Here is a 23,948-nt window from a genome sequence, read left to right on the forward strand (position 1 = left end):
TGTCAGCCTTCAGCAAAACATTAAACTTCTACATGCACTTCCTTGTCCAGCTGCAGCAGCAAGATCACTGTTATATCATTGCTCTCACTGCCACCAAGGGATCCCCATTTAAAAAGCAGGCATGCAGCTATACATAAGCATGGCCATGTGGGTGGTTATCTGGCTTTGAGTGTACCGAGAGCCCTAAGAGGACGTGATCTGACTTACTGACTCTTGATGTAGGAGGGAGATGCTCAGCTCTGTCTTCCTCATTTATGCGCTGCCATCGGTAGGAGATGGGTGCAGTGCCAGAAGCAGAATGGCACTGCAAGGACAGCTCCTTGCCTTCCAGCAGCTCCCCTTCTAGCCAGCACTTGGGCTTGGAAGGCTTTTCTAGAAGGGACAGAAGACAAGTCATGCAAACGTGTCAGGCTGTTTCCTTAGTGGTCTTTCGTTGGCAAAGTACATCACTTAAGCAGCTTCTCTGGAATGCATCAAGGAATTACATCCCTGCTGTTTGTTACAGGACTTCAGCTGCAATTGTGTGCAACCTCTTAGCCTAAGAGGTAAAGCTGGCTGGTTCAGATATATCCTTTCCCTCCCCCTACTTCTCCATTTTTTCCTTCACCCCACAGCATTTGGCAGGCCACAGCACTTCTCCCACAGGAAACACTAACCCCAGCAGCTTATTTGTCACCTCCACTGACTTGGATCAGTTTGGGGTCCTGGGACATGAACCTAGAGTCTTCAGCAGGAGATCTATATCACCAGCTAAGCTAGAACACCAGCTTGATCATAGATGGTCAGCAGATGAGGTCATGGAGGTAATTCAGTAAGAACAGTTCATATGATGTTGAAGGCAATTACACTTGCCTCAAAACAGTTCTTTAGGTTCTTCCCATGTCCTGTCCTGTGCCAAAAAATGCCAAGGCAGATATGGAGCTGGACCATGGAACCTGATCATGACACATCTTTGTGTATTTATACCCTGCTGAAATCAATCTCTCCCCAGGAAATGAGGCTATCATTTTTTCTTCCTCGGAAGAGCAATGAAATGTGCTTACCTACAACCTTCAGGGTGATGCGAGCCCATTCGTACTGCCCAGCATTCTTAACCTTACAAATGTACTTCCCCGCATCGCTGGACTGCAGGGATATGATCTGTAAGGATGCATCTCCAGCGAGGAAGTTGGATGTGAAGGAAACGCGCCCTTTCTGTTCCTCATTCAGGTCATCATAAACGTGGCCCCCAGAGTAAGTGATGACCTGAGGAACAGAGACAGTCACTGTTGTGTCAGTGTGTCACATATACAACCAGTTGTAATCTTACATTCACAGGGACAACAAATCAGTGCTTGTCCGTGAGCTGCAGACTAAGGTTCTGCATGGTGAAGAACCATTGCTAAGGGTCATGTAGGAAGCCTATGGCAGGCTGGAAAAGCAAAGCTGCATTTCAAGTCTGAGACTGATACATAAACTGCATTTATGCTAGAGATTTATGTTGGAGCCTTTCTACTGGTGTCAAAATAGATGTCAGCACATGTCACAATATATGAAAACAGGCTTTAGTCTTGGCTGCTTTTGGCTAGCTAATTTAAGTTGCTGCAGACCTGATTTTTGTAGGTATTAAACTCGATGTTGTTTCCTGGAAGCAAGGTTTCAAAAACTGGGCCTTAAATTCCAAGGTCATATATGAAAACCTGAAGAGTGATCCTGAAGTTGTCCCAATGATAAGTGATTATAAAGCAGTGTTAAAACAAACTTGATTGTGACACAATACAGCAATGTGAATATCAAACAACTTTTATACGCTATAAATCTCTCTCAAACCTGCTGCGTTTTCTAACACTACTTCATCAGAGCAACCTGCAAAGATCATCACAGAAATCACTTTAAATCAACGGCTGCTATTGATGTCAATGCAGAAGGAAGATGATTTTCCCAGCGGATGCTGAACCTACCGCTTTCTGTACTGTTTCGGAGATGTGCAGCAGCCACTCAATATCCAGGCTGCCCTGCTCCAGCAGCCCCAGGCGGTGGTGACAGGGCAAAGTCACGTTTTCTTCAGCCACTCTCTTGAATTCAGTCTGAGCCTTGGACAGCCAAACAGAGCAGGAAGCTGAAAGACAGTGGTCAGAGGCCGGGATTAACCATGCAGCTCTGCACTGACAAGTGTTGCTAGCGTAGGTTTTGCTGGATCCTTCCTCATTTGCTTCATAGAAAACCCAACAGCTTAGCTTCCTGGACAGATTGCAGCTCATTAAAGGGGACATCTATAGATACACAGGCAGGCAGTTTCACACTAATATTTAAGCATGAAGAACAGATGGCTTCACACTCCAGAGCTGTCAATGCTAAAGTCACACCCACCTCCTCTATGCACTCAGAATTTCACATAACTTCCTTGGTTTAGCCTTCACCTTTTATTACCTTAATTCAGAAGCAGTATTTCCACCCAGAAGACCTTCAGAGCCCATGGTTTTATTCCTATGTCAATCTGATGAGGCTTGAAGCCCCTTTCGCTTACCTCGGATGATGTTCATTGCATGCATTTCAGCACTGGAAATAAGAGCCCAGGCTGGCAACAAGAGTGGCAAGATTAAGAAAAGCACGATACAAGTAGGCCAGTGAAGTGTCTTTGAATAGCAACATAAAAAAAAAGCCCGGAACTTGTCAAAAATGGTTTGTCAGGATTTAAATTTGAGAGAAAAAAAGGGAGAAATTGCCAATGTGAAACACTAGAGGGAAGCAAAGCCTTTGAAATGTTCACACGAGCACCCAAAAAGCAGGTTACCTCCCTAAAACCTGAACCAGAAGTCAGGGCGCAGGATGGTTAACCAGCACTGCTTTAGTCATTGTGAAACGCAGTTTCATTCTATACTGTGTCCCTGCTAAAACTGACCAAAATCAGGGACTGACCCTTCGCTTTGCCCATATCTAAGTTGAGAACACACTCACGCTCACTTAAAAACTGACCCGAAGGATGAGAGGTGTAGGAAATTAAAGGCATTTAGGACAGCGATCCCCCAGGTCTGCTATAACACCAAATAACCAAGTTTCCACAGGGATTTCTGGGGCCCAAACATCACGTGTCTGCTGTGTATGACTCTTCAGGACACAGTTGGGTTGTTCTTAAGTTTTGCTGTGCAAGAAAGAAGCCTAAAACTACATCCCCCTCCATGGAATGGAGATGAACCATCTTTCTCTTGGACTATGAACCTGGTGAACACTGGGAGAGCTGGTAGCACTAGGGAGTCATGTGTGACTGAACACACAATGCTCTGATTACATAGCAAGAGCATAAGCAGCTCTGCTTACATAAGCTGATTTGCTCCTATACTTGTATTTAAACAGTGAAGGTTCATGATGAACAATTACATTTAACACAACAGTTATTCAGCTTTTTCTGCTTCTTCAGGACTAACTTTGTTATAGATGATACAGTCTGCTCCTGCTCCCGATCAGATCTGAGTTAACATGACCATCCTTCAGCTCCTAAGCTTCTAATATGTAATCAATACTTGCCAAGCACTTCTATGGAAGTTATTGCTACTATGTGCGCACACGTATATAAAACACTCAGGTGGAGTCCTGCAAAGGATTTAGTTGACCTCTACTCCAGGGATCTCTGCACAAGTTGGTGAGAGTGAAAGCTTTGCAGCCACATTAGCTGCTTTCTTTAAAGGGAAAACTAATGCAGTTTAGCCCTGGATTCACTAGTCTCAAAGCTCCATCTGCCAAATACAATTATACATCCTGCCTAGGATGAGTGCCTGCTTTCTTCTACAGCCCACTTTGCTGCAGGCTGCCTTCATTAACACGCTGACACTCGCTACATGGCTGATCAATACGTTTAATTTAAGCACCTCAGAAGTGAGCATTCCCATCACATTTGCAGTGCTTTCAAAGCCCTGTGCCCGCAGAGCACTGAGGTTTTGTGGTGTTCTACATTTTAAAGTGTAATTTTACATTAAAAGCTTTGATCATGATTAGAAATCACTTGGTGGGAGTATAACAAGCATCATTTTCGTTCCTGTCTGGCTTGGGTAGACTGGGTTTATGGACAGACTGTTTCTGGGAGAGCTCTCACCTTGGTCTGGTTCTTGTTACCTGCAGCAAACATGCTCTGGGTTTGAGAAAGAGCCCTCTGCCTATAAACTAACCTTCTAAATGGAAGTAAGGTGAGGGAGACATCCACGGATTGGTTTTTCAAAGGCAGATGAAAGCAGAGATAACTGGGAGCTGATTCCCCATTGAACCAATAACCAGACTGTCACATGCATTGCATACTTTCCCAAGACATGTCTGACTATAGTCCTTTACATCTTATTATATCTTGAATAAAGGCCACAAAATCAGAAAGAAGTCAAAGTTCTGCAGTGTTCTAAACAGGACTTTCTATCTATTTTAGCTTTAAGGATGTGCTGGAACTTACAATATACACCTCAGAAAAGTGAAGGAATTAGAAAACATATCCAAGTCCCCTCTAGATTAATTTTAAATGCTTTATTATTCACTGACAAATAAAAGCCCTTTGAAACTCTCTTGTGTTTGTGTAGATCAGAAATAAGATATTTCTCATAGTGTTTTTACCCTTTATTATCCCCTTCAGTTTAAGTTTTATTCATATGAGTACTAAAGGAGTCTGTCTGCTTATGGATGGCCCTTGACAGCAGCAACCACCTCCATGAATTGGCCAGGTCTGGCAAAGCTGGTTCACCAGCGTCTCCATCTCTTTCCACACGAGGGCAGATCCTACCCAGACTAATGCCTAAGGACTGGCTCCAGCAGACAATAGCTGGTTTTCCCACAAGTGGGATCCAAGAGCCTCGCTCAGTAATGCCACATGTATGCAGGCTCCACAGTTCTTTACCCCAAAACACCTCTTTCCCTTCCACATCCTGTGGACAGCAATTGATGATGCAAAGAGCAATTTGGGAACTGCTTTGCTCAGCTTTACCCAGGCCTTCCTCAGCCCACATCTCATGGCTTCAGGAGCCTGCTTTGTTTTCCCAGCGGAGCAGGCACACTAAGCTTATTGCAAGTGCAGCATTTGGAAAGCACTGGCCGTGGGCCTGAGAGAAATAAACGTGCACAGCAGCAGGCTTGCTGACACACCACAGGCAACCCCATGGTCTGTATTTGGGGCGAAGAAATCATTGTAACATGTTTAAGTGTTCGCTCTATTGTTCAGAGGACAATAACTCACCCAACACCCTGCAGAGAAGGGACAAAGATTATTGTTTTCCATCCCTTACTGATGTTTTAAGTATCCAGGGAACAGAGCAACAAGCATTTCAAACAATACCACAGCTAGTACACCAAAGCAGACAGTACCCGAACAGCATGAGCGCAGATACGGTAGGGGAAGGGCACAGATTGAGCCAAAGGGATGTTCTTTGCCCCTCTCAATAACAGGCCATAACAGATTTTAAACAAAAGAATGTGAATATCTTGCATCTTTCTCATGCAAAGGTGGCAAAGTATTTCCTAGAAACATTTCAACATTAAAAGCCTCCTGATTTAAGATGTATATTGTAAGTCAGCCTTTTGAAATGGATGCAAAGGGAAGGAGCCATCGCCTGCGCAATGCAGCAACTGCTGAGCAGATTGGGACTGTGGATCTGGCCTTACCATATATTATGATCCATTCAAAGTAGTATGGGTGAATGTCTGAATCCTTAACATGATCACCCATGTTTTCACATCCAGATTGGAAAGCTCAGTTTATTGTCATGCCCATCCAATAAGCATATGTATATGCACAAATGTACATGTATACCAACATCAGACATACGAGCAGAATCAAAGTGAAAATAAATGCTTTGCTGACATCTTTATTTGTAGGCAAATTCATGTGGTAAAAGCTAAAGAGCTGCCAGATTTAAATCTTTCATTAGGTTCAGAACAAGGTTTAAATTAGGGAGCAATGCTAAATATATACTGTTTAAAAAGTAATAAGTGGTGCTATATCACTTAACTGCTGGAATTAGGAGGAACAGCCCAGAAAAGAGAATCAAAGATACAAGAAATCCATAGTGATGCCTGGCCCAGACTATACTAACTTTATTTAAAGATGTGACTATCCAGAATGGGGCTTGAGACACTTCATTTTCCAGAACATCTGTGAAGTTTAATCCTTAGCTACACTTTTTGTAGCTAATTTTGGCCTTTTAATCAAAGATGACATTTGCATCTAGGCTATTCCAAGCACTGATGGCCAATGAAGAGACATGACACAAACGCAACCTGTAATTTTCCTGCAGTGCAAGACATCCTGTACTAGCACCAAAAGGAAACAACTGGGGAAAGAAATCAGCTGCCGAGGAAAACCTTCTTCCATACAACAGCAAAAGCAGGAATTTCAATGATATCCACACACATCCAGGTCATGGCACTGTCCAGACGATTTCCATGTCACCTGTGATAGGTGCTCTATCTGCTTTTGTTCATTAATATCAAAGTGTTCCCTGGGTGCGAGTGTGATGGGAACAGTGAATGGCCACTGTTGTCAAGGCACATCACATCCTGTCTGAAAGGAGAGCAGTCCCCTACAGACAAGTTCTCAAGTGTAACCATCATTGAGGTCTCATTGCGAGTCCTTCTTGGGATACTTTTAACACATTACTTTCACATCAGTGCGATTCCACTATGTGAAAATGGGGTCCTTCTGAGAAGGGCTTAAACAGTTTAAATGAGCCCAAAGAGAGTGAATACTCAAAGAATTATTCAGGCTTGGAATGCTCCTTTAGCTGCACATTTGACTTGCTTCATCTTGTGCTAAAAAGCATTCATTCCCCTCAAGTATTTAAAAACAGTGTTTTTAATATATCTAATATAGACAAGAATAATCTGTTGGAGAGTTAAGCAACCAGGACAGTCTGTGGTGTCGCAACTTTGAACCACTCCATGCCAGGAATTTAAAGACATTTCACATCTGTTGGGGTTTGATTGTGCTCCAGCCTTGAGGGAAGTTTACTGAGCTTCCTTATGGAAAACCCAAAGCCTGCCCCACACACACTGTCCAGTGGTCATTACAGTGATAATAAGCAAAATCTGAGCATTTTTAATGAGGAAGTTTAGACTTCCACATGCTGAAATAGGAGATTGACAAACACTTTTAGGGCCAGAGAATTACACTGAGTGAAGCTTTGGATGCTTTAATGACTTGGAAACTCAAGTCAGCGAAAGACACTAAAGGCACTAGTTCTGCAGTTAAATATTTAAAGCTCAGTAGGCCTCAAAATTAAGCTATTAAGAAACCAAACATGTGCTCCATCATTACTGTGCAGTAATGATGACAGACACATGCACATTAAGGCTTTTATCTCCCCTTTCACTGTTCCACAGTCTCCAACATGGATAAACAAAGACAGCGGATAGCTATGTTGGTTTATTCCAGAGCTGTAAGGAGAACCCAAGAGGTCACCACCCCCAGACCACACTATCCCTAACAGCCCCAACCAGCCCTATGCTGACAGCATTTTAAGCCAAAACAAACATGAAATGGTGTCTCCTTACAGACAGCTCTTCTGCATTCTTTGCACAAGGGAGGAAGAATGGGGGTGGCTCAAGTCTCCTAAGGATAATTAACTCAGCCAAGCCTGCCCTCTGGGACATCTGCTTTCTGTGTTCCTTGGCTGGCAGAGATGGAAAGGCCAAATGTCACCTTCTCCCGAGAGCCTGAGTGCTCCAAGTGACCAAGACCTGGCCCCCAGCGCATGCTGCCTGCAGCCCGCTCCCCTCCGCCTCCCTTTGATTTGAGGAATGTGGTTGTGAAGCAAAGGCATCTCAAATAAGAACCATGTGAGCTCGCAGTCAGCTCCCCCAGGAACAGGCTGGCTGTGTTCAAATCAAGAGGGCAGCCTATCCCCATCCATATGCACATAGCATTGCAGAGGTTCTCTAATGGGAACCACATGTGCGTGGGGCTGAGGTTTGAGGAGGCTGTTGAAACAGAAAGCAAAGGGGAAGAGTCCTGCATGCTTCTGAGTTTCCAAGTGGTGACGTGAGGCATTTGGAATTGCAACTGTAGATGAGTTAGGAAGGCCCAAGGAGAGCAGAAAACAAAGCCAAGCATCCAAGTTTTAGATTTGCAGCAAGTAAGCAAGAGTGCAGGAGAGGGCTAGACTTTGGCTAGTGACACACAGGCTTCTACCAACAAAAACATGAACAGCTGCAGAAACATGGGCACCAATCCTTCCCCAGGCAGGCTTGGATGAAGCAGGGAAGTGATCTCTGGGATAGCTGTTACCAGCACAGCAGCAGTGCACATGATGTGTTTAAATGCACAATGTCTTCACACTGCACATAGGCACACATGCAGTGGCCCATTCAATGCAAATCTGGGTCTCACAAATAGCCCCAGCAGCAGTGATGCAGTATTTCCTGGGGAAAACTCAGCATTTCTCTGTTAGAGATAGATGAAAGACTGCTCCTGCAGTACCCAGCAGCCACATGCAATCTAAGGGTCTTACCTATACATCCCTAGAATCAAGCAGCCAAATTCTGCCACTGAAAGCTCCATTAGGAACTTTGCCTATGTACTGTGGCTCCCATTTTCCTCAGTGCATTTCAAATCAGGTGCAAGTAGGAGATTCCAAGTTTACATCCCTGGAGACCAGCGAACAGAAGACAAGGCATCAGAACTGCATCTTCCTATTTAATGGTTCACAGAGTGTGTGTGCAGAGGGATGTGTCAAATTTCTTGGCCTTTAATCCAGGCATTTGTATCAGTAAAATGGTCCAGGTGCTTTCTGTTTACAGCAACAGCTCAACTAAGCCTCTCAGTAATGAGCTGGTGATTTCAAGCTGTGTGGATCAGATCTGCACAGAGACCTTGTCAGTACATATCAGATTCCTTGGGGGCTGAAGCACCTATGGCTCTCAGATGCTCCCTTTCTCTGCAAGCATCTCTGGCCTGCTTTGTGTACCCTACACAGCTTTGAACTGAGGAAAAGCAAGAGAACAAGACATTACACCCCTAAACATCAGCAATTTCACTCCTTTGCCTGGTTTCAGATGAGGCTTGAAAGCATGAGAAGATGGTTTCAGTAATCATTTCCAGGGCATCTTCTGTCTGAGGAGCATGCTTCGGCCTCAGCCTTCCAGTGAGCCTATTGTTGCTGTCAGTTCACAGACACCGAAATGAAAGCACGCAGAAATGAAGTTATGTGCCCAAGGCAGACACCAAGCAGAATCCAGAACACAAACCAGAAGAGACAGCAACAAAACAGTGTTTTCTATTAGATCTTTCCTCACCCATTTCAAAACCCAAGGAGTAGATTGCATCAGCTGAGGTAACACTGAAAACTGGGGAGACAAGAGATTTAAGCTAATAAATATGCATAAATATGCTCCCTGACTTTTTTCCCCTTAGCATCAACATATGTTAACCACAAAGAACTGCACTGATTGTGCTTTTCTGATACTCTTTGTTATAGAAATTCAGCTAGGTTTAAGCTTGCCAAAAGAGGTACCAGGAAACTCAGAAGATACAAGTAAACTTCATGCCTTTCTCCATCTTTATTTTCAGCCCACTTGGATATAGTTTTAAGGTACAGACTTCAGTCTCTGTTCAGCACATCCATGTTACCTCGATGGGATGTTCAATTGTGTACTCATAATTGCACATAACATGGTATGACATCTCACTTATCCACTACAAGCACTACTAATATGGTACAAAATGAATGTCTAATGCATTAGCACTCTGTCACTTCTCATATTCACTCAATCTCAAAGCCTCAGCTAGAGACTACCCTAGGGCAGAAAAAGAACAGCAGCAGCAGCTCCTCCCCATCACCTCTTTAAGTCTTGTGAAAGACTTTGTGAAGACATTAAAGTCTGCAACACTTCTGGGATGAATACAAGGTGCATCCCTTGGTGTGAGCACAAAACCAGGAACAGCAGCAGCTTAACTCTGGTTACAGATGCTGCCTGCAGCCTGTTTCTCACCAATGCCATAGTAGTTACAATCAATTACTTCATGTTTACTGAACCCATCAGAGGTTAGAGAATTGAAGAGACCTCATGCTCTTAATCCTTCCCCTTGGACTGGCTTCAGTATGAGCCAGAAGGAATAAAAAGGAGGAAGGTCAGGTTCTTATCACTGTGACTCAAATCCCTCCCTGCATCTTTCCTCAAGTTTGGCACACCAGTGTACCAGCTGCAAGAGAACTGAGAGAAGATCCATCATCATTTGTTTGCTTCCCTACTGTTACTAGGAGTTGCGGCATCTGGACATGTACACTAAGGTCTCGGATGAGTAGAGGCGGAGCTTTGTAAATCCCACTTTCTGAATCAGAGCTACAAACTGAGCAAGTGGGGATTACTGAGGAATGCAAACCCCACTGTAAATGCTGGAAGAGACGCCCAGCTGCATTTTAGGAAGCTGGCATCGCACTGACAATCCACCAAATCTCTAGACACTGTGTTTTATGTCATGTTGTACTGAAGAAGGCCTGATCTTGCGTTCGGTGCTCAAAACCATCCTGAGCTTCTCAGCAACATTTACAAGCCAAAGACCAGAGTGAATACTATACTCGTGAGAACTTGTATTGACTCTGAGACAAGCAGGCTTTGGAAAGCACTCTCCCTGCAGAGGGACAGCTTCCCTAAGTGAAGCACAACAGCCATTCCGACTGACAGCAACACCGCACAGCTGCTGCAAGTGAGTCTGAAGTTAAGGGACTGCAAAGTCAGACATGGGAAATAAGGAAGTGTTGTTTAACACAATAGAAGGCATTACAGATTCCTGCATTTATGTTTCTTCAGTGCAGCTGAACCTGAGGCATTCTCATGCACTGATAATAGCCAGAGATGGTAAAGTCTGAGGAGGATTCCACTACCCACAGGATTGCAGTGTGTGAGCAATTCCAACTTCTGGATCCATTCCACTCGACAACAGCCTACAGTCCTAAAAAGGACATGGCTATACAATAAAGTTAACCAACTTAGCTTAAATTGAGTGTAGCAACCCAAGAAACAACATAAGAAAATGAGGAATTACTCAAATATTTGCTGCTTTGAATGTTCTAGAACATTTTAAAACCCATTGGAAAAATAATAAACATGTTTTTCTACTGTCTACTTATAAATCTGGTTTGTTTCTTTTTCTGCCTTAGTGTAGATATATCCAAACCCTAGTTTTAAAGGCTCAAAGCATCAATTAAGTTACCATCTACGGTGCTTGGAAGAGGCCTAAGGACTAAAACAGAAAGCAGATCCATTTCACTTCCTTCAGAAATAGAAGCACACTCAAAACACTGGCTTTCAAACCCAATTCTCACTGGCTTCCAAGCATACAGGTGGAAAGACTAAAACAAAGCTTCAGTATTGAGCTAAATAAAACCTGCAGATTGCTGGGGGGACAACATGAAGGGATACTATAGCATAGTTAAGCAGCTCAGAACTTATCAGGGCTGAACCACACTGAGCCACTTCATTTCTAATGGTCACATCAAACCGTCCCTGCAATAGGAATGAGATCAGCAGGGAGGCAGCTTCTTCCCTGCTTCCCACAGGGCTGCAATGCTTGTTACATATATTTTGCATGTTTGGAAATATCAAGGGCTCTGCAAAGCAACCAAGTCTGCAAAAGCCTAGGGCCATTGCTAGGAGAAACCCTGAATGGGAACATGCAAGCATCATGCCTGCCAAATATGCCTGTGACCTTTGCTCAAGAGAGCAGTCTAGTTCTCCTCTGGCACTTGTCTCTTCCCTAAAGCGAGGATGCCTGGAGTAAGACGAGAGAGACCAAGCCCTTTGTAAATACAGGCACTGGGTATCAGCATTCTGACAGCAAGGAGGTCTGTCTGAGAGCTACAGTACATCCTTGAGCTCTGGTGAGCAAGCACAGTGTTTCCAAGATGCGTAACGGGAAGAGGGGTTTGGAGCAGGGTAAAGATGGGATTCAGGCAACAGTTGAACCAATCTGCTAATGAGATGTGAAAAGGTCAGGCATCTTCTCAAGAAACATACTGTAAAGGTCAGGTGAAGTATATAGAAGTAAGCCTAAGAGGAATGGGGAGCACACATGACCAGCTCCAGGACTCAGGACTTCCACCCTCATTTTCAGTTTATCCAAGAGGTCCAACCAACTTATTCCTACCTTGTGAAAACCTGTATTATTGTGACGACATCTTTCAGAGCCACTTCTAAAACTGCTGTTGAGGACAACAAACAACATCTGTAGCACCAATCATAAACTCCCGATACCTCAGTTATCAGAACTGCTTTAGCCTTGCTACAAAGGCACGTTGCTGGCTCACATCCACCTCTTTGTCCTGCAGAATCTCATGTATTTCTAATGCAAAGGGGAAAGGATATAAGGAACAGGATACAAGGACTCCAGAGGTAGTGCAGGGATACAGGCAGTGCATGGAAACAAGGATCTCAGTGGGTCTGTACAGTCTGACAAATGATGGAAGAAAGATTTCTACTGAATCATTTGGGAGACTTGGGCAATGAGGAGTTGTCCTGGAATTCATCTAAGATTCCCAATAGGAAAACTCAAGCAGAAAAGGACCTCAAGCCCTGATGCAGAGCTAAGGTTTCCTGGACAAGCTGCAGCTTCTCTGCACCTCATTTCTGTCCTTTCTAATCTATGTAAGAAAACCTTACATATGCCTCAGGGATGCATATGTAAAACTTACATAGGGAACAAGAAGACTGTAGAGAAGCCAGATTTCTCAGAGGTACACAATGAGCGGATGAGACAATGGGCAAGTCCTAAAAAGGGGGAAATAATGGCCAGATAGTAGGGAAAAAATACACTATGAGAACAGTCATCCACTGGAGCAGAGGCTCATAGACTGTTGAATCAGCATCCTTAGAGCTGTTCAGAACCGGACTGGCTAAAATCCTGAGCAGCCTGATGCAAACTGACACTGCTTTTGAGCCACAAACCTCCAGAAATCCCTTCTGCTTTCTGCTGTTCCGTGACAAGCTTGAAGGCTTAGAGCAGGAAGGACCCATGAGACTCCAGTCCCACTCCCTAAAGCCTTCCTGCTTCACTGCAGCTTTAGGCTGTGCAGAAAGAAGCATCCAGTGCTCTTCTCCCACTGCCTTGGGTACAGAGGAGCTCCTAAACACCAGTTTGGTTTCAGGCACCAGAACACAAACTGGATACACAGCTGCTGGAGCAGGGTGATGGGGTCTTCAGTGATTAAGCCCATTGTAATGTCTGGCAGCCATCTGGCAGCCACATTTACATTACAGCCCAGCATGTGTGGTCTGTGGGGATAACCAAGCACAGCATTTATTTGATGGATTCAAGCTCTTTTCTCGCTGACAGTATCTGTGAGCAGGTCACAGCTGTCTCCAGTACCAGCTTTTATTTCTCTCCACATAATGGAGGAAAACCAAGCTGTTGTAGCTGGTCAGATACATCACCCGATACTGGGTTTTGCCTGCCTGAACTTACAAGGAAAGATCTGTTTGACATTGGGGTTTTCCCTCATATTTACTCAGAAATAAATGTCAGTGTTGTCTAAGTTTATTTATTTCTAAAGCAAAGGCAGTATTTGCACAGTACATTACCCAGCAATGCTCAGATTTGGGGAACTGAAGCCAAACCTTGGGGGCTCAAACACCCTAGTTGGCTTCCTTAGTCCCCATACCCTATTCATGATCCTGGAGATGCATATAAACCCAGGTTTGCAGGGAGGTGCTATCCCTTCAAAAGCAACAGAACATGCTTTCCTCTTTTCCTGCAAGTTGAAATCCACTTCTTCTATTACTGTAATTCAGTGTTCCAATGGGTTAATTTTGTCTTCAAAAATTCCCCATGTTCTTAAGCCAGAAACACCACAAAAAGCCGCCAAATATTTGGCTCTTCCCTGCAGTACTTGTGGGTTTGGCTTCTTTAGGAAAACCCATTTGCTTTAATAGGAGCTGACACAGCTTCTCCCCCCTGCTTTAAGAAGGCAGTTTTGGTCAGAAGGAAGACTCCATAAAAACCACTGTCTAAATAGAGCATCTCTGGTCTTCCTTTGCCTCCCCAAGCTGCTCTTCACCCTCCTACCCCTCACTGAGGGCATGCACAGCTACATGTCTTCAGCACCCCTGCAAACCTGCCATCAAAGCATCTCAACTGTAACTCGTTAGTACTTTATCTTGCATATCCAAACATTGTGGATACTCAAGCTTATCTATTACTCCCCAGGGACTTGGATATCACCAAGGAAAAATAGAAGAGTGCAAAGAAAAGGGAATAGTATCTTCAATCAAGTCTGTCTCTTATGGACTTCATCCAGTGACAGTCTATTAACTAGTTTCATATTGCATTAGCAAAAACATCCTTAACATCACCTCCTCTCCTTGGTGCCCCACAGTGTGACTTGTGCACATTGTACAGTGAGAAGGACAAGATCATGACAGGATTCATTGACCCTCCTATACCAAGACCTCAGTGTTCTTCTCATAGGCACTTAGTGAAGCACCCAAGTACCACTGTTTCCAATTTGCTAAGGGAAAAGCTGATACTGAAAGCTCCATTTGCCCATGGATAATTAGGGACACAACAAAACTGACTGGAATCACAAGGAATGAGCAGAGCTCGGGATAAGATCTATAGTTCACAGGGTCAATCCAAATCAAGCTACACACTGGGAACATCTCTTGACAAGCTGTTTGCAGAAGGCAGTTCTTAATGCCCCTAACCATCATGCCAAGCTTTAACTCCAGCTAAATTACCTTACAACATGGGTTTTTTTGCTTTTAAAAGTAAAGTTACATTGAATCTCATGCAAGTTATCACTCAGTATTAAGAGGCCATGAAAAGAAAAGCTATATGCTCACTGTGCTGACACCATATACATACAGACCACAGTGGGAAAGGAAAAACAAGATCAGCTCACATCAGCTTATTACTTCTAGTTTCCAAATAGGACAGAAAGCGGAGCCAGCACAGAGCTCGAGCTGCAAGGAGGTAACTGGCTTCTTGCCCAATACATGGCTTCATTTTGGAGGCCCCTCCAGCTTCACATGGCTAAAAAAGGAAGTTGGAAAATGTTATCCTGGAACCAGGATTTCATCCTTTCAACCAAGCTGCATCTCACTTGCTGCCTGGAAGGAATGCTTCTAGGTAGGTTGGGGCACCAAAAGGAAGAGAAGGCTGCTGTGAATTCACCTGATTCTTCATAGAGTAAGCATGCAGATAAAGACCAGTCATCCATTCCTGGCTGCTGCTAAAGGACTTGGCTGTAAGCTACAGGTATCAGGTTATAGCACATGCTCTCCAGCTCTTTGAGAAACTCCAGGGCCTGAAGGAAAACCCTTTCATTCCTTCTTCATTTAGTGCTGGTGCCACAGCAGCAGATCTGCAACTGACCAGGTCTGAACCAGCTGTCGGGACAAAACCAGAACTGTTTGCCCATTATTGCAACAAATGACAACAAAACCAAGAAAATCCCTATTTACACTACAAACACCAGGTTTCCTTGTAAGATTTCTGCCTGAATGTCCATAGGAGAGGGAACAAATGGCCCCACAACCCCATCAGCTCTGCTGCAAACATCCCAGTGGCCTCTTTCATCACCAGCCTTTTGATTAGGAAGCCAGTGTCACCAGTACTGCATTGATTTAGCAAGTCTGATTAGTTCACCGGATGAAGAACGAAACAGCCATCACACCCAAAGCTATGAAACAGTGGATTCCAAGAAAACCCCTTCTTCCTGAAGCACATCCCCTCCCTGCACATGGCTTCGGGACCAGCGGGTGCAGAAGGCAGTTACATAATGCTGCAGGAACCGAAGGGGGAGAATGAATGTCAGAACTTGCTAAAACGTGCACCCGGGAGCCTTGCGGATTCCATCTCCAGCATCCATCAAACATGATTAATTTTAATGTCACAACATCTTAATGTCAATTACTTTTAATGTCACAGCCTCTCATTCAGCAGCACGGCCACATTTTGGAACCGGTCAGAGATTCCCCCCAAAGAACTTTTAAAAGCAAATAAATAAACCATCACAAATAAATGCAACAAACGCAAGCAGCAGCCTGGTGCCTCCCCCCTGCTATGGGAAGGCTCTTGATGTGGTGGATCTGTTTCAGACACTGAGGCAGTTGAGAAATAGAGCGTCTGAGGCATTTATGGTTAGAGCCAGATTACTGCTTAGTAAATATCTGCTTCTATTCCTATTGTTCTGACTACAATTTAGCTGATTGAAGGTGTCTGGTAGACATGTGGCTTGATATTCTTTACATTAGGTTAAGCACTGAGACAAGAATAGGTCTTGTTTAGATGCTGCATAGAGAGTAACAAATACACTGGGTGTCTGAAAGAAGAGACAACAGGCAAGTTGAGACTGATGAGAGAACTCATAGGACCCGAGACCTAGAATCTTTAGGCTATCAAGTGGCTGGAGCAAAACGGAGCATACAAAGGTTTTTAGCAAAGCAGTGGGGATGTTGACTGTTCACCATTTCAAATCCATTCAGATGGTGTGAATTTAAAAGCCTTTAGATTCAAATTCCTTTGGTTTTATATGCTCTTTGGCAGAGATCGGGAAGCAGCAGAGATGGGAAAAGAAACAGCACAGAACATAGAAGGAACAAGCATCCTCTTATCTACATAACCATTTGTTGTCTGATAGTCAAAGCAATTAAAGCACCTTCCTCTTGATGCAAGGTTCAAATGGCAGCTGTGTATCCATAAAGTCAATTGGTTTTAAAGACTTGATGCAGGCTGAAAACAACTTGTGGGTATAAGGAGGAAAAACAGATAGGAACTTGTGTTAGCTGGAGAGACTGACAAAGCCTCAAACCCCATGGGGTCTCTCAAAACAAAGCAGCTTTGTACTTATCTTTAGAATGAATTAGAAGGCTGAGGACAAGTCAGCCTCTATCCCAATATGAAACTCAGATGGAGAAGAAAACATTTAAACAGACAAAGAAAACAAATGGGAGAGGAAGTCAGACACCTCCATGGTCTAAAATGAGTCTAAGAACTGACTTGGTCCACTCATTGATATGTATACTTGTCCACCCACATTTGCACTTACCATCTCACTTAATAGTAATGCACTACACAGCTCTGTGGAACTACTACAGTAAGCATATTTTAAGCCCATAACAAGACAATGGAACATCCAAAGCATAATTCCAGAGAAACCAAATTAAGCCTCAATCCAAAATACAATTGGAAGAATGAAATGCAACATTTACTAATAGATTGTCAAAGCCAGAATATGTGTTTTGATCATCCAAGTGTGCAGTACAGAGACCAGAAATCATCATGTTTGTGCAGTTTAACAGCCTGCAGTTCTATTAGCATCTCCTCCCACTGATAGACTAGTTCAGTGGTACACTAAACTTCCCAATAATTCCTTGAATCTTAGCTTCTATCCTGCATTTGTCAATGTTCAACTTCCAGCTATCAGCTCTTAAACCCCCCTGCATTCTAGATTACAGAGCCCTCTGAAAGTTATCTAAAAGACAACAGGGGCTGTCCTGATCTTTGGTTTCATCCAGGAAGGGGGAGGTTTAGCATCAACCAGACCTAGCTGTCAGTTGATGTTAGAATCCAGGGCTCATTTAGAGCTGAGTGGGATTTACAGACCTTGACTAGTTTTTTTCTCTCCTTCTATTAGGGAATCAATCACACCACCTGCCTCTTGACCTGGGCAAAGTGTCTGTCATGTCACCCTTGTGTCTGTTTGCTCGAACATATTGGTGCTCATCAAAACATTTACTATAAAAGGTAAGCAGGTAAAACATGAGAGGTGCCAAGAGATGCCAGACAGCACATTCTGACAGAGCTTTGTGTATATCTGACAGCAAGCATAGCCCAGCATCATCTCAGTCTTAAACAGTTCACATTCCTTCCTTGAGCTAAACCCCACTCAGCTGTGTTGTTTCAACAAGCTAAAGAGCAGCCTTGGGCCAAGGGTTTGCTGCAGAGACCTTTACCCCGGCCCAAACTAAACCAGCTCTCCAGGCACAAGCTTCTAAAAGCACCACAGTTATTTATACATCTTCTGACCTGAAGAGGGTTGCTGCAAGGCTGCAGGGAGAGCTGGAAGTCCAGCTCTTCAGGAACACACCTGGGGCTACCTGAAACCACACAAAGCCAAAGCTCAGATTCCTCAGCAGGTTCCCCACAGCCTGTTGTTGTTTCAACTCCTCCATTAACCTGAGAAGTGATTCCGCCCATCTTCACGTTAAGAAATGGAGCATCCGGCTACTAGAAGAGAGATTGCAAGTGCTCAGTTTCTATTCAGGAAGATATTAGATGTTTATAAGGCTTAAGCACAAGTCACACTAGATTTATTTCTTCAAGTATATAAATGCGTAATTTTCTTTATCTGCCTTATATTCAGCAGTAACTTTCCCATAAAAGTATGGGATCCCATGCGCTGTCAGTTGTGGGTTTTCTTCCGCCTCCATCTGATACTGGACCATTTTGGAGTGAAACACTGTAGATGAACTGTTAGCCTCATCCAGTAGTTCCATGTAAAACATGCCCACTTTGGTCCTCAATGGTTATCTGGGATGATTACTGGTGCCAGCATTATGGGAGCAGTCGTAACAGGGTATCCTGAGTAAGACTTACAGTGAGGCTAATTCCCTTGGATCAGCCAAGCTGCTTCTGGCATCACTCAGGATAGAAACTGCTGTTTGGGGGGATGGTGTAAGGGGAGGGACATTGCCATAGGTTTGCTTGGAAATGTTTTATTCAGGCTGTTTATCCTCAAAAGAGCATTTCCCTTTTAGATTAAATTATCTGGATTCTGTTTAGTCTAAACACAGGAGACAGGACTCGAGCATTTCCTCTTTTAGGAAGTATGGCTGAGTGTGTTTCCTACAAAATTTATAAAGAACTGAAGTAAGGACTTGTATGGCTCTTGAAGGTTCCCAGCTCTTCCCCCCTAAATGCTGAAAGAGCCAGCTCTGTCAGAACACAGTTACATCCCAGTGGCATGAAATACGAATGCAAGCAGACAGCAGCTATAAGCTCTTTGGAAAGGGCAGGCTGATAAAAATCAAGCTATTTACCAATACTCCTCATTGTTTTGTCTGAGGACCATAAACCACCTTATATAATGAGACATTTGCCTTTTTATGGAGGGGGACACCAAGGCTCCAAAGGGACTTGTAAAACCACCTACTGGGATTACACTGGAGATGAGACAAGTTAGTGAACAACAGATCTGAACCTTGCCAGTGAAAGGTTCTCATTCTGATAGAGTCACCACTGGAGCTGAAAGCTTTGCCTGTGACCTGTCCCAACACTGATAGCACAGCTCAGGATGGATGCAAGTCTCACAGTCCAGTACCTTTAAACTCATAGCTGCCTTGAATGTTTTCCCTGGCATCTGCCCCGAGTGTTCCTATATTATGGATTGGAGAGGATGTAGAGAATACATGAATACTGACTTCTATGTAAAACATATGTAAAATAACATTAATCTGCTATATAAAGTCTTCCCTGTCTGCACAGTATGAGCATAACTGGTGATGGGTGTTTATAAAGCATGCATAACCATTACCTGCTCAATTACTGTTATGCATGGTTAGCAGTAAGCTAGGCTCTACCAGCTCCCTGTGCTAAGGGAATTCTTCATGGCTTGAATTCTGCATCATTATCAGGCCCTAATTTTATCCATATTGGCTCAGGATATTTTTTTCCTTTCTTTTACATTGTCAGTCTGCTTGCCACATCCTTGCTGAAGGGGATTCCTCACTTTAAGTCCTTCTCTTGGTAGGGCAGGATGGCCTCTTTTAGTTGAGGATTATAGGCTCTGACAGTGCTGACACAGAAAAATAAAACCCCAGAATGATTTAAAGCAATGAGCAAGGCTGTTCCCTCAAGAGCAGGAATATAGAGCGACTACTGCCTTTTCCTTCTGTAACTCAGATCCAGCATAAATCTGGCTCTTTATGGACCTTACACAGAAAGAGAAGAATCAGAGCCTTTGACAGCCTCCCCCCCTTCAGATACTCTTCACACAGTCTTAACTTCATGAACTAAACCATTTGTGGCACAGAATCCCAACTATCCTAACTGAGACTGGGACACTAAGGAATGAAGGGATGAAGATGTTTGCATACACTCAGTCAAAGCTAAGAACATCACAAATCTAAATCCAGGGCTGTTAGTTCATCCTGTGAGGTAGATCCAGACTGAAAGGATGCTAGAAGACATTGTTTTAGAGGGGAGTATTAAATGAGCTCAGTTCCTATCTACCCCACACAGATGCTTTAGAAAACCAGAATTCATTTACTTTTTTAATGGGTTTTCCCTCATTCTGCTTATGCAAGCTCATCATAAAGAATTAAGAAGCATTTTAATCAGCAGCAAAGATACCAAGGCAGTGCCAACCACTCTGCATGAATATGTAGTATGGAGTTACCTGGTGCCTGGCTTGTTTAGGCAGCAAGCAGGAAGAAAGCTGGGTTTAAAACATTCTGTATTGCTGTACCAGCTTTCAGGTCTGCAGTGTTAAAGGCAATGGTGCAAACAGGCAAAGGAGTACTCCCTACCTCAGAGCACATACAACCCAGTAAATATCATCCTAAATAGCTCCATCTGGAGCAGTAACACCCAGTTTGTTCCATTCACATTCTGGTTGTGGCTTTCATCCTCTGTCCTGGTGCTTTCACAGAAAAGGATATGGGGCAGGGGAAGATGCTTGATGACAACCAGAGGAAAAGAAACACTGCAGCTCCCACTGCATTCAGTCCTTTTACTGATGGGTATCTATTCATTGTTGTCCCACAACATGCCCAGGGCATTACTAAATGGGAGAAAGATGGAAGCTCAAGTAGTTATTAGAGGGAAAGGCTGCTCTATTTGAGTACTCTTACACTTATTCTGCAGAAGAGCAGTTGAGGCACAGGGCATTTTCAATTGCACCCCAAAACTTGACATCTGACAGCACTTAGTTGGTGTGACCAAGCTCATGTATCTGTATGCTTGCATTTCTACAAGTACTGACCCTTTGTAACACTTGAAATGGAGACACTCAAAACTAACAGGCACTTAAAATGGAGCCTGAATTACTACACCACTGAGTCATTAGCCAAACCAAGAATGGAATCTAGACATCCTGAAAACTCACAATTGCATCAAATACCCACTTGGAAAAGCGGCTTGAAAGAATCACAGCATTTGTCAATGCAAAAGCTATGCTTCATCTGGTTAAAATTCCTGTTGTCTCCAAGCGAGAGCTTGAAACAATGGAAATGAAGAGGGGTTTTGCCCACAGCACAGACCACATCAGAGCAAGACAAAGCTTGGAAACATCCATCCAGACTGGATGGGCTCAGAAAACAGTTCCTTATGTGAAATGCTGAGATTCCTAGAGGATTAGCACCAAGCTCCCTGCAAGTGTCACTTCAGCCACACTGATGGAAGCCTACAATGGAATTGACCTACTCCAGGCATCCAAATGTCACAGTAAGATCAGAGCTGATGACCAGGAATGCTTTGAAGGTCTTGGAACAAGAATAATGGCAAATTGCTCATCTGGAAATGAGTTTCTGAACTTTGCTGACAAAATGTCCATGGTCTGCTTTATGCTCTAGAGGCAAATAATGCCCAGTGTGTGCATATTACAGCAGCACTTGGCACTAGTCTTTCCTTACAGGAAAACAGATGAAGCTGGCACAGGCAGCTCTCAATGGCATCCTACCCTATGTAGACCAGAATAAACACAGAAGTGAGGGACACCACCACCACTTGAGGAACAACAACGGGGGATTTACAGCAGTAAGAAGTAAACACCCATACTTCATTCTACCAGGCCACTGATACATCTCATTCCCACTTTAAAAGCAGTCACCACATGAAGCTGCATGCAGTTCCCATTGTAAGTTGACTCAGGCTCCTAAATATCTGGCTCCTAACATCAGACCAGGTCTGTTACTCATCATCTATTAGTGCAATGTAAAACAGTCTCCCTAGTGTTTGTAGAGCCCTGATCTTAGCTGGTGCCTTTAACTATAAAGGAAATAAAGCAATCAGTTGCTAATAATAACCCTTACACTCAGCAGGTCCAACTTCACTCACAGCCTAGTGTAGTATGACTAAGGAAATTAAATCCCTAACTGTGATTGAAAGCTGTGACACCATTTTTAGCCTTACTTTTACCCTTGAGCAGTTCAAAGTAATGCTACCAGAGACACCTGAAGATGAGGTAGTGCTCCAGCTTCCATTGGCTGGAAGGACACAACAGCTATAAGGCTCACTACACTGCACTTCACGTACCTAGAAGTTAGTCAGGTTCCCTCAGCAGCCTCATTTGCCATTGAGAACACACTAAGCTGTTGGCTCTCCATGAGCAGCACTTTTGCTTGCTCATGTCTTACAAGACCCACAGAGCATTTAGCAGACGTTCACTGGAGCTGTGTGTTGTGCATTGAAATGAGTGCTAGTGCCAGTTAATGCCTGGGGAAAATGAAGCAATTTCCTTAATATTACTCAACAAGGCAGGATCCACAGCAGCATTCCCAGACACCGGCCTCTAGTTTCACTTCAGATATGCTCTGGGATTACCCAGCTACAACAGAGCTCCCAATCCAGCTCTGTACCTTTACTTGCAGAGGTTTGATAAATGGCCCTTTGTTCAGGGGGAAAAAAACCCCAAGCCCTGATGCTAGAGAACGTGGCTCCTTTTTCCTCTTGTCCCTGGAATTGTGATTGGAAATAATTGGAAGTGTCACTGGAAGTAATCAGAAGTGACAGTCCCTGGGCTACAAGGCTTTTGCTTCAAGTCTAACGATCCCCCCGCAAAACAAAACCTATATTTAAACAATGAAGTCATAAAGTGATTTGCCTTCAAGGTTGAAAACCCTGCAATTTGGTTTCTTTTAAGCAAAAGAAGTGGCTGACTCTGAGTTCAATATTCAAAGCTTGATGTGTTATATGGAAGGCTTCCCCCTGCACACACGAAACCACCCTGCCATTGCCTGGCACTCTGTGTCAGTCTTCCCATACAGAAAAGGGTTCATATTCATTAAACATCTCTATGGCCTTTAAAATTTTATCAAGCCTTCAAGAAACAAAGGAATAGCCTAAGCAGTAGCTATGAGACTCAGCCAGCATGCATTGCATATTCCAAATACTGGAAAACCACCTAATTCCATTATTTCTGCTGAGACACAAAGAAGGAAAGCGAATGGAAGCCACTTTTCCCTAATGCTGGACGGAGTTACCCAAAGTGTGACACCGCAATGCATGCTTTAACAGCAGCAACACAATGATATGGTAGACCAAATGCAGCCTAGTTATGGTCATCAGTCGCCTCTAACTGTGCACGCTCCATTTCAAAAGGCTGTTTCCAGGACAGCAGCCTTTCTTCTGCCAATGCATGTTATAAGCACCACAAATTTCAGTGACCTTTCCTACCAAAGGCACTTAAACTGCAGGCACTAAGCTGAACTTCAACCTTTCTACCTTATAGGTTGGGAACAAGTCCCATACACTAAGGCTTCATCCTCATTTTCCAGCCACAAAAAAGGATGTCAGCTACATAAGAGACAGGCTGAAAAGATACTGGAATGCATATTGATTCTTGTAGGACATCATTAGTCTGGGTCTGGCCCATTAAGAGAAATGCTGATTTACAACATTTGCCTTTTGAAACTGCTAAATGCTTTCCTAGAGAAGATATAGAAGAGGACAGCAGTTGTTTCATGACCTTCTGTCCCATTCACCACCACTAATACATCTGAATTGCTCAGTCCCCTTAGCAACTTGTTGTAAAGATACCTAAGGAGTCACATGGAGAAACCAAGGTGCCATTGAGAAAAGCCTAGCAATGGTGCTTTGCTGAAGCAAGGTAGTACCCATCCTCCTCACATTGCCCCATAGCTATTTCTAGTCACTGTTGTATATGCCTTCTCTGTATTCTAGCCAGGGAAAAGCATGTTTTAGGCAAGGTTTGAACCCCTTGGGCTCTGGTAGAGGTGGGCTGTCACTTCCCTCAGCAACACTAAAGCAGACTGAAGGGAAAATAGAG

General features: G+C 43.8%; 1 protein-coding gene across 1 annotated transcript in view; it reads right to left on the reverse strand.

The window, feature by feature from the left end:
* Positions 1-23,948, reverse strand: part of CLMP (CXADR like membrane protein) — a 35,677-nt gene that overhangs the window by 6,460 nt on the left and 5,269 nt on the right. The window contains exons 2-4 of the mRNA XM_005142758.4: positions 1,941-2,098; positions 1,044-1,245; positions 208-372 (exon numbers count right to left, since the gene is read on the reverse strand). Coding sequence (XP_005142815.2) covers positions 208-372; positions 1,044-1,245; positions 1,941-2,098 — 525 coding nt within the window. The remainder of the gene's footprint in view (positions 1-207; positions 373-1,043; positions 1,246-1,940; positions 2,099-23,948) is intronic.

This window comes from Melopsittacus undulatus, chromosome 15 (genome assembly GCF_012275295.1).
Source record: "Melopsittacus undulatus isolate bMelUnd1 chromosome 15, bMelUnd1.mat.Z, whole genome shotgun sequence".
NCBI classification, from domain to species: Eukaryota; Metazoa; Chordata; class Aves; order Psittaciformes; family Psittaculidae; genus Melopsittacus; species Melopsittacus undulatus.